This window comes from Sebastes umbrosus, chromosome 3, assembly GCF_015220745.1.
Source record: "Sebastes umbrosus isolate fSebUmb1 chromosome 3, fSebUmb1.pri, whole genome shotgun sequence".
NCBI lineage: Eukaryota > Metazoa > Chordata > Actinopteri > Perciformes > Sebastidae > Sebastes > Sebastes umbrosus.
In genome coordinates this window covers 22,905,812-22,920,728 of record NC_051271.1, presented here as the reverse complement: position 1 = coordinate 22,920,728, position 14,917 = coordinate 22,905,812, and the positions used below count along the sequence as shown (strand labels likewise).

Here is a 14,917-nt window from a genome sequence, read left to right as displayed (position 1 = left end):
GGTGTATAGTTGTGAATAAAGAATGCATTGGCAGTAATACCGGCAAACAGTCTGGGAGTCATAACATACTGCTACATGCTGTCAAGTTTGATGATTTTTAGGGAGAGGAACCAGCTTGTGGGCTCAGGGATGTGAAAATCAACCTCTGCTACCACCTGCTGGCTTGTAAATTATCTACTGTCATTAGAGTTTATTTTACTTTTTGTTAACGACTCATAACTTTCACATAATTGTTTTTTTTAACAAATGCCGTTTTAAATACATTGTGTATATGTCTTTATTTATAGAGTTTAAAGATATTTTTTATTAGATATTATTTTTATTTTATTTTTATGAATCAACGGAACTGTTTGTAGGGTCGACTGAGAATCGGACATACAGGTCTTAACCATACATTATATTGAATAGGCAAGCACCCAACTGGGAAATGCACTTATTGTAATCAACCAGAAACTGTCGAACATGTACTGATACACTGCAAGAATTACAGTATCCAGAGGAATCACCTTTCACAGTCACTAAGGAAGGCAACACATCAGGCCTTTACATTGTCAGGTCTATTGGGGAATACAGCAGATAACATATACTGTGAAATTATTCAGGTTTTTTTTTCATACTTTATTTTTTCCCTTTTTTCAAGGCTGTTTTCATATATGCAATCCACTGTTCGTAATTACAACAGTCTATAAACCAACTTTTAAGTAGATGAGCTTACAGACAAACCCATCAAGTACACTGGAGAAAACAACCTCAACATTCAACACCGAAACAAAACCAAGAAAAAAAAATAACAATAATAATAATAATGACAAAAAGAAAGAATAGAGTTAAAAAAACAAAAAACAGATAAAAAACAAAACAAAAAGAAAAACCCAATAATAATACAAAAATACGAAATTATTGTTATTATTCAGTTTTTAAGAGAATCTGATTTAGTTAAACTAATCTAGAGTTTTCCTCATTATTATTATTATTATTATTATTTTATTTTATTTATTTATTTATTTTTATTTTGTTTCTGCACAATCTCCTGCTCCTCACTCCAGTAGTCCAGATGGTGGCAGTAATGCACCTCTAAGATGGTTTGCCAACCGCCAATAAACACCAAAGAAGAAGAAGAACTGTTTGTAGGGGGTGGTGCTCTACGTCACCGGAAACAGGAAGAGGATGAATGATACAAACAACCGGGGATGTGTTACCCTGTAACACCTCCGTGCAGCTGAGACGAGGTCAGTGTGAGCTCTCATAACAAACAATCTGTATTAACTTTGTTCTTTTATTAGCTATATCTGTGACAACTGGCTTTACAGTCACAGGGCGGGAAAACGTTCACATAATGTTAGTCTAACGACCAGTGGAAGATATTATATATTATATATGGAAGTTATTTAACCTTATTATGTCACAGCTAGCTGGATAACTAACTACACATGTGTCAGCAGGAGATACTGCAACACTCTGTCTTCTGTCATTTAAATAAAACACATTAATACCTAGTGCAAGGCAAGGCAGCTTTATCTGTAGAGCACATTTCAGCAACAGGACAGTTCAAAGTGCTTTACATAAACATTCAAGAACATTAAGACAAAGTGCAAAAGAACACTAAGACATAATAAAAACAGTTATGAAAACATTAAATATTAGAAAATAAAAACAAGCTAAAAATAAAAGCTAGGATAGAAGCTACAATAAAATATAACACACAAGAGTAAAAGCTCTAGTACAGTATAAGATCATTATCTGGTTTAATAAAAGGCAGCAGCAAACAGGAAAGTTTTAAGCTTTGATTTAAAAGAACTGAGAGTTGGAGTTGGTCCTGCAGGTTTCTGGGAGCTTGTTCCAGATATTTGGTGCATAAAAACTGAACTGAAGTGTAAAAATCACCACTATTTATTGTCTTCTTTCTCCTCCTAGGTGCCCCACATTTACCATAAAATGCGGCGTGTTGGCTTCTCCCTCCTCCGCCACATCTCTTCCCTTCCCTCCTCAGTTACCACCAGGACATGCTGCCTCCACCTCCACCAGAGGGTCCTGACTGGTTCCCACACCTGTTACCAGAGCAACAGCATCCCGGGTCACAGCATCCCGGGTCACAGCTGCCAGCACCGTCGGGGTGTGAGCACAGCAGCCCTGAGGCAGCAGCACATACGGGACCTGAGTTGGCCTGAGCAGAGACTGCTGAATAAACTGTATGAAGGGCTGATCGGAGGACAGCGAGCGTCTCTTGCTGAATCCATCACTCTAGTGGAGACCCAGCATCCCAGGAAGAAAGAGCTGGCCCAGGTGCTGCTGCAGAGGGTGCTGGCCCACAGGAGGGAGCAGGAGAGCCGTAACGGAGGGAAGCCAGTGGCCTTCAGAGTAGGTGTGTGGTCTGTGTTTGAGTAGCTCAAAGGTGGGCTTGGACTTGTGTCAGGACAACACTAAAGGAACTACACCATACTATACACTCCCTGGCCACTTCATTAGGTACCCCAATGCAATTTAATGCAATCCAATACAACAGATCTGCCACATACGGCACGGGGGAGAGGTGTTAATTCAACTATATGTTTATTATTGAGGTCGTACTTATAGGTGGTGTGGTACTGGACTGCATTATATCCCACTGAGTTTGTAAATGGGGTGGGTAAAACATTAGAAACACCTTTCAGTATTTTCATTTCAACCCTTTATTTAATCAGGTAGATCCCATTGAGATCAAGATCTCATTTTCAATAGAGACCTGAGTACATAAGTGTATAAATTGAACCTAAAACAAACCATTTGAAAATATACATTATCAATCATGATGATAATAATAATATAATGAAATAATACAAGTAATATAACACAACTATAGCAGGGCTGACCCGAATTCTTCGATGCTCCTTCAACTGTCCCCTCTCCATGGTAATCGACCTCCAAATCCGTATTCAAATAAATAAAGTATTCAAAACAAAGGAATCTCCAGTATAATTTTAGAGCTGCAATGATTAATTGATTAGTTGTCAACTATTAAATTAATTGCCTATTTTGATAATCGATTTGAGTCATTTTTTATTAAAAAAAAGTCCCAATTCTCTGATTTCAGCTTCTTAAATGTGAACATTTCCTAGTTTCTTTACTCCTCTATGACAATAAACTGAATATCTTTGAGTTGTGGACAAAACAAGACATTTGAGGACGTCATCATCTTGGGCTTTGGGAAACACTGATCGACATTTTTCACCATTTTCTGACATTTTATAGACCAAACAACTAATCGATTAATCGACTGGAAATAATCAACTGTTATTGCTGTTAAAATCATTCTGCTTGTCTGTTCATAAAATGACATGCAGTCAGTGAGAGCAGTGCACCACGCATGAATTTCACACGCTGATGCTCTCTACACCTTGTCATGTTTTTTTTAAAGAGAGCTACTACATTGGTTCAGTCACCAGTGTTAGTTTCAAACCTGTAAGGGTGAGAGTTACAATGCTTATTTAAGTCTGTTTTAAAGTTATATGAAGTCAGAGAAATCAGTTCTTGGTGCTATTTGTTGATGATTTGATCCCTTTGTTGATTTCTCAGGTCTTTCCGGTCCTCCAGGAGCAGGGAAGTCGACCTTCATTGAGGTGGTGGGGAAGATGTTGACAGGACGTGGTCATAAAGTTTCAGTGCTGGCTGTTGACCCGTCCTCCTGCACTACAGGAGGTAAACACAGATCATCGTCATATTATGATGAGTGAGGAAGAGCTGCGATTGGGTGCTTTACAATGCACAATAGATTTATGTGAGACATCGTAATGTATGTAAAGATGTTTATTTTTTATGTATGTTTTGATGTTTTAATTAGACTACAACTATAATATTTGTAGAATCAACAGCAGCACTGTTACACTACTCAATGTTAAAGATTAACTTTGGTATTTTTCAACCTTGACCCCATTTTCCCAAGTTTTTGTGTCTAACTGACAAATAGGGACAATAATTTTTTAAACTGGTTCAATATTGAGGGATAACTCTGGCCATCAAATTCCAAGACCTCCTCCACATTGTTGAATTCATCTAAATATTGAGCCATGACATTGAAAATCTTTTAGATAACACTAAGCTACGCTTTCTGTACTCCAACACAACAAACTCTGCCCGGCTGGCACTCACGTTTCCACCACGGATGTATTCCACGTTTCCACCGTTGTCTTCCAGCAATACGTCATCTCGTGAGATTTCAGAACGAGACTTCTCCTTGAGCGAGACTCTTTCCATAATGTCAGACGCTTAAAATAACAATCAGAGCCTGCCATGGCAAAAACAAGCACTTCTATTGGACGGAAATGACGTTGCCAGCTTGCCCCTATAGGATTACATTACAGCCTGTGAGCAGCTGCCGTCTACAGTGCTCTCCCTCATTGCTGGACCAATTTCAGAAATTGTTGTCGCTATTAGTCAGTTAGACATAAAAACATGAGAAAATAGGGTATAGGTTGAAAAATACCGAAATAACCCTTTAAATGTATGCTACAAACTGACTCATCCCTCTTGTTGCAGGGTCTCTGATGGGTGATAAGACTCGTATGACTGAACTCTCCAGGGACATGAGTGCTTTTATCAGGCCATCTCCGGCCTCTGGAACACTTGGTGGAGTCACCAGAACAACTAATGAGGCCATTGTTCTCTGTGAGGGAGCGGGATATGACATTGTCCTTGTAGAGACTGTAGGTAAGACACCGTGATTCTCAAAGGGAATTTTCTCTCAGGCTATAATATTGTATTTTTAATCCACATAAGACAGATTTCTTTGGAGCAATCTTGGTTTCACCCTGTTAACAGATTTTTTTCCTGTTCCTTTTTAAATACAAAAATCTAAAACTTTCATCCTGACGTCTTCTCCCTGAACCCTTCATCATATTAAACTTATCATTTCGGTTAATTGTTTCTTTAAAAAGCTGAAAAGGGGCGGTTGGTTAGCTCAGTCGGTAGAGCGAGCGCCCATGTAAATGCCAAGGCTCAGTCCTAGCAGCGGTGGACCCGGGTTCGAATCCGGCCTGTGGTCTTTTCCGCATGTCATCTCTCTCTCTCTCCCCCTTTCCAACACTCTATCCACTGTCCTATCAATAAAATGCTTAAAAATCACCCCAAAAAATAACTTTAAAAAAAAAAAAAAAAAAAAAAGCTGAAAAGTGGCAACAGACATTTTCTTGGTGTTCATCAGTAGGGCTGCGTATCGATGCAAAATGTTCCGATACCAGAATGCCACGATCCTTTTCTTTAGTTTAACAAAATAAGCCAAACCTAACTAATTCATCCATGTTTCGTGCTGCCCTACAAGAACAAATTAAATACCGTATAAAATTAACAAAATTGTGTTTTGAAGTCAGGAAATATCTGATCAAAGAATAAGAAATTAAGAGTAACAATCTTAGCAAGTATTTGTTGTAAAGCTCAGTACTCTTTTTTGAGTTTTTGATACTTGGTGCTACAGACCCAACTTGATCAATATACTAAATGTTGAGGTTTTTATTTATTGTGATGAATCTGAAGTTTGTGGAGGTTCATGATTTTTTTCTATTTATTTATTCTTTGGGTGAATTTTTTTTTTTTTTTACTGTAAAATCAATTTAACTTGTAATGCAACTGCAGGATACAACATTCAAATTGGTGTCTCTTTATTGTGGATTTAGTTTTAGATTGAGGATTTTCACCTGGTCATTGATTTACTTATATTAGTCTGTTTGCTGTAAATAGTAGTAGTAGTAGTAAGCATGTTTTATTTAGTCATATTGCTGATCAGTGGTGACATTTCAATCTGTGTTTTTGTTTCCAGGTGTGGGCCAGTCAGAGTTTGCTGTGGCTGACATGGTCGACATGTTTGTGCTGCTGATTCCGCCAGCAGGGGGCGATGAACTCCAGGTCAGTGAAAAACATGAGCAGCAACAAGCCCATCAGTGTCAGATATTGTTTCAACTGTAAGAAGCTAGAAGAAAAACAACATTAGATGTGCCCGGATGAATAATATTCAAGTCTAATCTGGCAGGTCATAAAGTTCAGTGGCATTAAAACAGTTTACTGAATATTATTCTTCACTGCTGTTGTCATTTTACAAACATCAGATAAGTTTGTTTACTTTTGCACATACAACTTTTGAGTAAAAAGCTTTTATGGAGTGAAAACACTTTTTTATTTCGGCCTCATTATTTTAACAACACACGTGATGGAGACAAAAGATGATCTAATCCACATTTTGAATTACCTTCCTGCATAAATACATTTACAAGTTACATTATTAAATAGAAACTGACTTTTGCGTCCACATTTGTATGTAAAGATGAGCATGTTGACAAAAACTATCTGCTAATCAATGTATTAATTAGCTAGATTAATGACTTAATTAGCCTAACTCATTAGGATTAATATTATGCTGATTATTGTGGGACATTCAGCAGCTAAAGTGGCATTTGTTTTGATTATTGTAATTATATCTTAAATGAAACACGTTGCATTAAAAATTCATTGAACTAGCATTTAAACAAACAGTAAACGTATGTTATTCAGATTGCAAATACAGTATTCCCAACAGCACAGTTTGACTTGTTAACCCTTTACCATTCTGCCCCGTTTCCAGAGGGGTCGGGTGGGGACAGGGGATGTTCAGGAGTAGATAAATAGTCAACAGTAGATGTCACTTAGAAGTGGTGTACATTATCTGAAAGCTGAGAACCTTAAAATTAATTTGACATGCAATTAAATTATTAATTGATTATTTTAAATTAATTGTAAACGTGCAGAAGGGTTTAAAACCTTATAAATGAAGTATATGATGGTCATTCCCATGCTCTATTACATTTTGGGGTTGATATCATTTGTTACCCAGATTTGGTGCTAAATTTAATAATTTTTTATCACTTGAGAATTGATAAAAATGATCATAATCCCTCCAAAATACCACATTAAGACACCAAGACCTTGAGGAACATCATAGAAAAGCCATGCTGTGATTTGGTTTCAAAAACTTTTGACATTTAGAGTTTTCTGCAAGATTGCATTTTTCAGTGATTGCTTGGCGAGCATTTCTGTTCTGGAAACGGCTCAGAAACCCCCTTATTGTCAATCTACTTAGGAAAGCCATCCATCCTCTGAATGCTCTAGGTCTCTAGTTTGTGGCTGTACATTTTCATGAGGCTGTGATTATCCTAGAGGTCACAACAGGTCATTTTATACAGTGAAGTCAAGTTTAAAAAAATGGTCTCTCTAAAATGAATTTGCTACTATGGGGACTAACATCATCACACATGAATAGAGTTGGGCTCTTTGGATCCACAAGAGTCTCAGCTTTCCAGTCATACCACATTTATGCAATTCCAAGACTGTTTAGGGACCCCAGTACACAGAAATATTAAAACACACCATTTTAGTATAGGCAAAAATAACACATTTATACTGCATGCAAAAAACTACATTGCATTTGCCCCAAACTGCATGTGATTATCATAAAGTGGGCATGTCTGTAAAGGGGAGACTCGTGGGTATCAATAGAACCCATTTTCATTCACATATCTTGAGGTCAGAGGTCAAGGGACCCATTTGAAAATTGCGGTCAGTTTTTCCTCGACAAAATTTAGCCTAATTTCGGAGCGTTACTGAGCCTCCTTACCGACATGTTAGCATGACATTGTTGGTACCAATGGATTCCTTAGGTTTTAAAACTGAGCCTGCCACAGCCTCTTAAAGACAGTAAAGCCGGCCAAGGGGGCCGGCGCTCTCAAGGAGTGGAAGAGGTTAAATTATAAATTACAGGAGTGACACAAACCTATGTGACTTATATACTTTCAATTGCATTATTATATGACACATTATATGACTCAAGTAGAGCAAAATAACTTAACTAACATCTTTATTGAATAAAGCCAAACAACACTGACAGCTGCAACTCCATCCTCGAGCCACCAGCTGGACACAAAGACCTGAACTGAAACTACATTTCAACAGGTGACAGGCACTTTATAGAGTAACAAATCAGCTCAACTGCTTTCCTTGTTTTGGATCAGTCAGAAGCTGACAGCAGTGAGGGATCGATAGAAAACAACAATATCAGAATAATAAATAAGTAAACTGGCAGCCAACCGCGGCTCCATCCATCACTCTGTACACAGATCCCTCAGCAGATTAGGTGTCTAGACATCAGATTTATTTACAGTGTTCTGAGAGGTTAATGCCCCCCCCCCATGTTAATGCCAAAATCTCTGTCCAGGGTATCAAGAGGGGCATCATCGAGAGGGCCGACTTGGTGGTGGTGACGAAGTCGGATGGAGACCTAGTGGTGCCAGCCAGGAGGATCCAGACTGAATACACCAGCGCACTCAAGCTGCTCAGGAGACAGTCCAAGTCCTGGAACCCTAAGGTGTGTGTGTGTGTGTGTGTGTGTAAGTGTGTGTGTAAGGGAATGTGTGTGTAGGCAGGGAGGGAGGGAGGGAGCCAGCAACACAATGATTACGCATTTACAAAAAAAATAAAAAAGGATAATTGACAAGTGTTCAAAATTTGACCTAACTGGGCGGTCGTAGCAGAAGTACCACTGCTCTGTGGACCCAACAAGCCATCACACTGAGAGGTCAGCTGACCCAGGAGGGGGTGGGAGGAGGAGGATGATGATGATGATGGTGATGATGTCATGGCATCATGGTTTCAGTACTGCAGTGTCTCACCCCTCCCCGCATGTCCCAGCTCACCCGCCTGCCTGCCTGCCTGGCTGGCCTTGTCCCTTTGTTTTCCCAGCCCAATGCAGCATCTGCCCACTGGGCAAGCTGCCAGGAAACACCCCCCACGTCCCACCCCTCTCCTCAACCCCACCCCCCTACTCCTGCTGCTCTGAATACTCGGCTGCTGTGTCATGCATTTTGCTGATTAGAAGCCTGCGCACTCAACATAAAAGCTGATAGGCTGCTCTTCGTAGTCTCCTCTCTGTATTTATCCTTACTTTTGCTGTATTGCCCTTTTTTGTGTCTGTCTGTTTGGCCTACAGTAGCATTATCTATGATTTAGTCTGTCGCCATCTCTCATCTTCATCAGTCTGCCCTCTGTTGTCCACCTCGCTCAGCATGAAAACATATAACGTGAATGACACGACTTTGATTTCTAAGTTCTTGGTGATATGTGAAAAATCTTGAGACCTAATGATAAACTACTTTTACTCACAATTAGGGCTGCAACTAACAATTATTTTCTCAATCAATTCATTGTTTGTTCTATAAAATGTCAGAAAAATATTAAAAAAATAAAACATCTAAAGTTCCAAGAGCCCAGGGAGGCATATCCGACCAACAAATCCAAAATCCAAAAAACATTCAATTGACAATGATCTAAGAAAAATAAAAATAGTAAATCCTCACGTGAAAGAAGGTGGAATCTCTACTAACGATATGAATTCTCATCAAATTGAAAGTATCAATAGCTAATCACCTATCAGTAGTAGTTTCTGTTAATGTCTTTGTCTTAAAGGTGCACTCCACCAATATTATAACCTCCGGTTCTGAAAAGTGCCTTAAACTTGCCTTCTTTCTAACAGCCAGCAGGGGGCGACTCCTCTGGTTGCAAAAAGAAGTCTGATTGTATAGAAGTCTATGAGAAAATGACCCTACTCCTCACTTGATTTATTACCTCAGTAAACATTGTAAACATGAGTTTATGGTCTCAGTCGCTAGTTTCAAGTCTTCTTCAATACAGCATGATGTTCATTTAGTAAATTATGGTCCCATTTAGAGTCAAATAGACCATAAAGCAGGGGATGCTTTAGGGCGGGGCTACCTTGTGATTGACAGGTCGCTACCACGGCGTTGTCCGGTCTGGGAGTTGTCCGTGTTTATTCGTCCTAGAACTTTAACCCTTTCACAGTGTGTTTTCAGCTCATGAAAGTCAATATTAACATTTTGGTTGCCTAAAAATGTCTTATTCAGCGTTCAGTTGTACTTCTTTCCACCCTCTGGTGTCGCTTCTAGTTGCAAAAAAACAAGATGGCGACAGCCAAAATGCAAAACTTGAGGCTTCAAAAACAAACCACAAACTAATGGGTGACCTCACGGTGACTACGTCCACTTCTGATATACAGTCTGTGGTCACAGGGAATCAGCTTAGCCTGTGAGAACTGTTGAATAATGTCTCCTGATGGAAGAAGTCTTGATTTCATCGCTTGCCCCAATTTATTCTTATTCTTTAGCAATTTTTACTTGTCTTTAAATATTTATTAAAATCCTTTTTATCAGCTTTTTTTTAAAACTTTGAAGCACTTTGTAACTCTGAGTTTGAAAAGTACTTTATGAATAAACTTTTACTTACTTACACTACTTACTTCTAATCTCAGTTTGAGTATGGAGATGAATTTTAAAGTCTCCATGTGGAAAGAATGTTTGAAAGGTGTTGGATCTTGCTCTGGCAAGTCCTGCAATGTTAAGAAAGTGCCATACTAAATTGCAGGAGTATTCCTTTTATAGGGTCAGTTGACCCAAGTTTCTCACTTACCTCTCCAACAGTTTTCATTAAAGGCAAATTCATCAGGAGAAAGTAGTTCCACTGAAAACTATTCACAGTGAGGTCTTTGGATTATGCACAGAAACAGGAACATTTGCTTCTGGAAGAAAAATATTATTAAATGAAAATCTCCATTGCTCCAAATCCATTGTCCTGTGGTGGAGGAAGAAATCTCAGAGACAGATACGGTATCTTAAAACATGGACATTTAAAACCAATCCTATCCGTATGGCTAGACGCCAGTAGGTTTTTTTTTTTTTGTTTGAACCAGCCCTTTAAAGAGGATAATTAGTGAACGTGCAGTACATTTAGTTTCACTAAGTTTGATTTCCTGTTTTTGCATCAGACTCAAATTAAGCCCTTGTAAAATGATTAACTTAATGATGTAATTAGAGGATTCATAATTGCCTGTTGATCACAGGCCGGCAACATTTATCAGGCTGTCACATTCAACTTCGTCGATTACCAGTTGATGTCAAATTATCTCCAAATGATACATGTAATTTCATCATACTTTAGCAGCCGGGAGTATCTGTGCTTTTATTTGACATCAGCACTGACTGGTCTACTCTCGTCTCTCCTCCTCCAAACTCCCTTTTCTCATTTTAATTCACCTTCACATTCAAGTGTGTAATGAAGTGATAAAAATAAACTTTTATATATGCAGTTACATGGGTCTTAAATGCACATCTGACTGAATGGCCTGCCTTCTTTTGTATTCCCAAATCTGAGGCTCTTTCACTTCTGTGTCTGCGTTGAATTTGAACGTTACCCTGAATTTCATCATGTGCTCTTGAAACTGCAGCAAGCTCTGAAAAGAGACATGAAGTCACTTGAACTAAGCGCATAAGTGACATTTATCCCCATATTGCTTGTGTGAACTAGGTGTTATAGGGAGACAAATACTCACACTGTTTGTAAAGTGACATGACGGCTTCTTACAGCTTGGCGGTGCATTGCAAAAGTAACCAAACCTTAAACAATAGAATAAACCCATAGAACGGAAAAACGCCCCAGACTCAACCGCAATTAACTACTGTATATGCAAAATGCTCTTATTATGAAAAACAAAGCTTAATGCACCTTTAAATTATATCTTTGTCAAACATCGTTTTGTTTTGCAATATAAAACAGTATTTCTTTCAATAGTTGTTTTTGGCATTTCTGTTTCACATACAACATATTGCTGAATCTAAGACATATCCTAGACTGCTTTTTATTGTTACACAATGTACATTAATCAACACTGACATTTAAAAAATCTATGTAAATGTGTCGGGGTTGCACTCATAGGCCCAATATGAATAAGAACTGACAAAAAATTATTTAAAAACCATTATACTAAGTGAAATCACGATAAGAAATAAGAGGAAATTCATCACAAGGTGTCCTAACAGTCCCAAACAAACTATACCATCCAACTTATAGACAATTTAAAAGGCTTTTTTGGCATTTTTGCCTTTATTGGACAGTTTACAGTACAGAGACAGACAGGAAACGAGGGGAGAAAGAAGAGGGTATGACATGCAACAAGGGTCCTCAGCTGTAATCAAACTGGGGACATTATAGCTATATATCATCTGTCTAAGCCATTTGGCTACCAGGACAATTTTAACCATATTCTAAGTTTGATTTGTTTATTTTATTTTTTTAAATACCGTGCATTTCCTAGTATTCTAGAGGTTTGCTGATTGCACAGAAAAGGCTGAAGGCTTTTGTTTTCCTGGAGATATGGTGCCTTCAAATGAAACTCGTGAGCTTGTATTTACAACACGAGGAGTCGTGTACACAATATCCTTGGCGTTCAAGTGATTAAGTCGTGAGAACACCGCTGCTAAGCAACGGCAATATTAACGTTACTGTCTGTGGTTAGAAGCCACAGACGCTAACAATTTAGAAAGCTAGCAAGTAGGTAACATAATGTAGGAAATGCAAAGGCATGATGACAGAGGAAAAAGATGAGGCCGTTGGGAATATCAACATTTTCCTCAGACATATTTTATAAAATCACGAAGAAAAACGATAATGCGACTAAAATTACAATATATTTACTCATTATGTGCCAAAAAATGAACTTCCATGGCCTCCGCCATTTCTGTCAACGTCAACAAACACGTCACAACTTGGGAACTCTTAGCTTTCAGAAACTTACGAGATTGTGAATACCACAAAAGGAGAGCGTTCATATGGACTCTTCTCGTGAACACTGTAAACACCTCATTTGTAGGCACCAGTACTGTCCAAGAGTTTGACAAAGGAGGACGTGCTTTTCCGTACAGAATCCTAAATATGAGACACAAGTCCATATGACATTTCCAACTTTCTATACTGAATAAAGTATGGGCGGTAGTTTGCTGTGCCTTTGGGGACATCCTCAGGCTGAACCGTCAAAATGTCCAGACTACAACCTGGTTATTGAAAAAGAGACCTTTTTAAATTCACACATGCATCCCGCGCCCCTCCCCCCTAACTCCCTCTTCAGGTGGTGCGTGCCTCCTCACAAACCAACGAGGGCATCCCAGAGGTCTGGGCCAAGATGGAGTCGTACCGGGACGCCATGTTAGCCAACTGTGAACTACAGGGCCGGCGGAGGGCCCAGCAGAAGATTTGGATGTGGAGTTTGATCCAGGAGAACGCCCTGTGCCATTTCCAGAATCACCCGAGTGTCAGAGAGGCTCTACCCCACCTCGAGGAGAGGGTCACCAAAGGAGCCATCTCCCCGGGCCTGGCTGCTGACCTGCTTCTCAAAGCATATTCATCATCATCATCAACTTAGTAATCAGTGGGACTGCACTTTTGGGGACGGCTCATGGCTGATCAGGGCCAGGACAGAGTGACAATAAGTGACCTTGACTCTATGGTTTGCACAAAAAAAAAGCAGTCTTGCTTTTTTTACTCTTAATTTGAAATTTAAAACACCTAAGATAAAAGTCACCCCTCAACAGAAACTTCACTTTCTGCATGCTTTAATCCAAATCAGGAGAGGGAAGAGAGTGCTGACAGTCTCAGCTACAGCTTCATGACACATCCACATTTGGACAGTGGACGGCAAAATGAAACATTTCAATTGCTGTGAGATATGAAATGTTGCGCTGCCAACGGCCTGGTTTTCTGAAGCAGATACTGGGATTGTCTTCTTGCACAAATACACTACAGACGAACAGTTTTAATGAGATTAGTAAAAAAAACTGAGGATTATAAAGACCATGTAGTTACATTTGAAGTTTGCACAATACCCATCACTAGTCAGTAAATAGAGAAGCTGTGACTTGTTGTTCATGCCATAAATATTGACATGACAAGTACTGCAGTGGTATGATCTGTGATAAGCTACTTCTACTGACACTCTTGCTCGCCCTTCTCATACAGGTATCAATAACACATACTGTTTATAACCCAAAAAGCAAAGTGTTGAAATGGGATTTGTTATGGTCAGATGTTTCTCTTGTTGAACTGCCATGGACATTGCTCCAATAAAAAAAACTAAATTTCCCTTTGAAAAGAAACTGGACATTCATAAATGTTTTTTATTCACTGTTTGTGTTTCTGAGTTGAATATTAAAAGAGTGATGTGAAACTTATATGGATAAGAGAATAACATTAAATCTGTCCGTACAGTTGGCCAAGCTTTTCTCTCTCTCTCTCCTCGTGTTTGCTCGTGATATGAAAAACGGGGGAGTGATTAATGTTACCTCTACGAATATTAGTCCTGAGATTTGTCAGAGACGTAATGACATTTTTTTTCTGCACTCTGGAGCCAGAAATGTCAGTGAAGGTATCCCCTGAATGAGTCCGCTGCTTCTAATTCAGCCAAAACACACTTTAATATTTTCAGAATTACTTTCATAATGCACTGCACTCCTGGACGCCACCAGAGAATTAAAGACAAAGAGAAGTCACGCACTCATAACTCCAGTGCAGCTACTTTATTAATTTAAACAGACACTCTGCTTTATTCAGGGTAAAGCAGAAGACTCCAGTGTCAGAGACATATGGTTGTACATGGTTGTATAATCTATAAAAAGGGTACTTTCAAATCGCAGAGATCAGTCATTGTGATAATGTCCTGCTTAGACTATCAGTGCAAACTAGGGCTGCAACTAACTGTTATTTTTACTATCTATTAATCTTTATATTATTATTTTTAAATTAATATATTAATCATTTAGTCTATAAAAAGCCAGGAAACCTAAATTGCTGAAAATTGCTCTGACTAAAAACAGTCCATTAACTAAAGATATTCATATTATGATGATATAAAACCAAAGAAAAGCAGCACATCCTCACATATGAGAAGCTGAAATCAGCAATGTATTGGCATTTTGGCATGATAAATGACTTGTATGATAAATTTCTTTTCAAAATTGATTTCCTGCAGATGGACTAATTGTTTCCAGGTTAAGAGTGGACACAATTTTTGTTTCAGGAGTTA

The 14,917-nt window shown here is 38.7% G+C and overlaps 1 protein-coding gene across 2 annotated transcripts; it reads left to right on the top strand.

The window, feature by feature from the left end:
• The first annotated feature begins 1,097 nt into the window (after window positions 1-1,097).
• Window positions 1,098-14,108, top strand: mmaa (metabolism of cobalamin associated A). Of its 2 annotated transcripts, none has more exons than XM_037765324.1 (7): window positions 1,098-1,229; window positions 1,915-2,362; window positions 3,553-3,675; window positions 4,513-4,683; window positions 5,789-5,874; window positions 8,213-8,362; window positions 8,737-9,158. In XM_037765324.1, exons 2-7 carry the CDS (start codon window positions 1,936-1,938, stop codon window positions 8,863-8,865), a joined length of 1,086 nt encoding a protein of 361 aa, XP_037621252.1. In that variant the 5' UTR covers window positions 1,098-1,229; window positions 1,915-1,935; the 3' UTR covers window positions 8,866-9,158. The 2 variants fall into 2 exon arrangements, with proteins under 2 accessions (XP_037621252.1, XP_037621251.1); XM_037765323.1 differs by lacking the exon at window positions 8,737-9,158 and adding an exon at window positions 12,968-14,108 and having other exon boundaries at window positions 1,099-1,229.
• The last annotated feature ends 809 nt before the right edge of the window (window positions 14,109-14,917 follow it).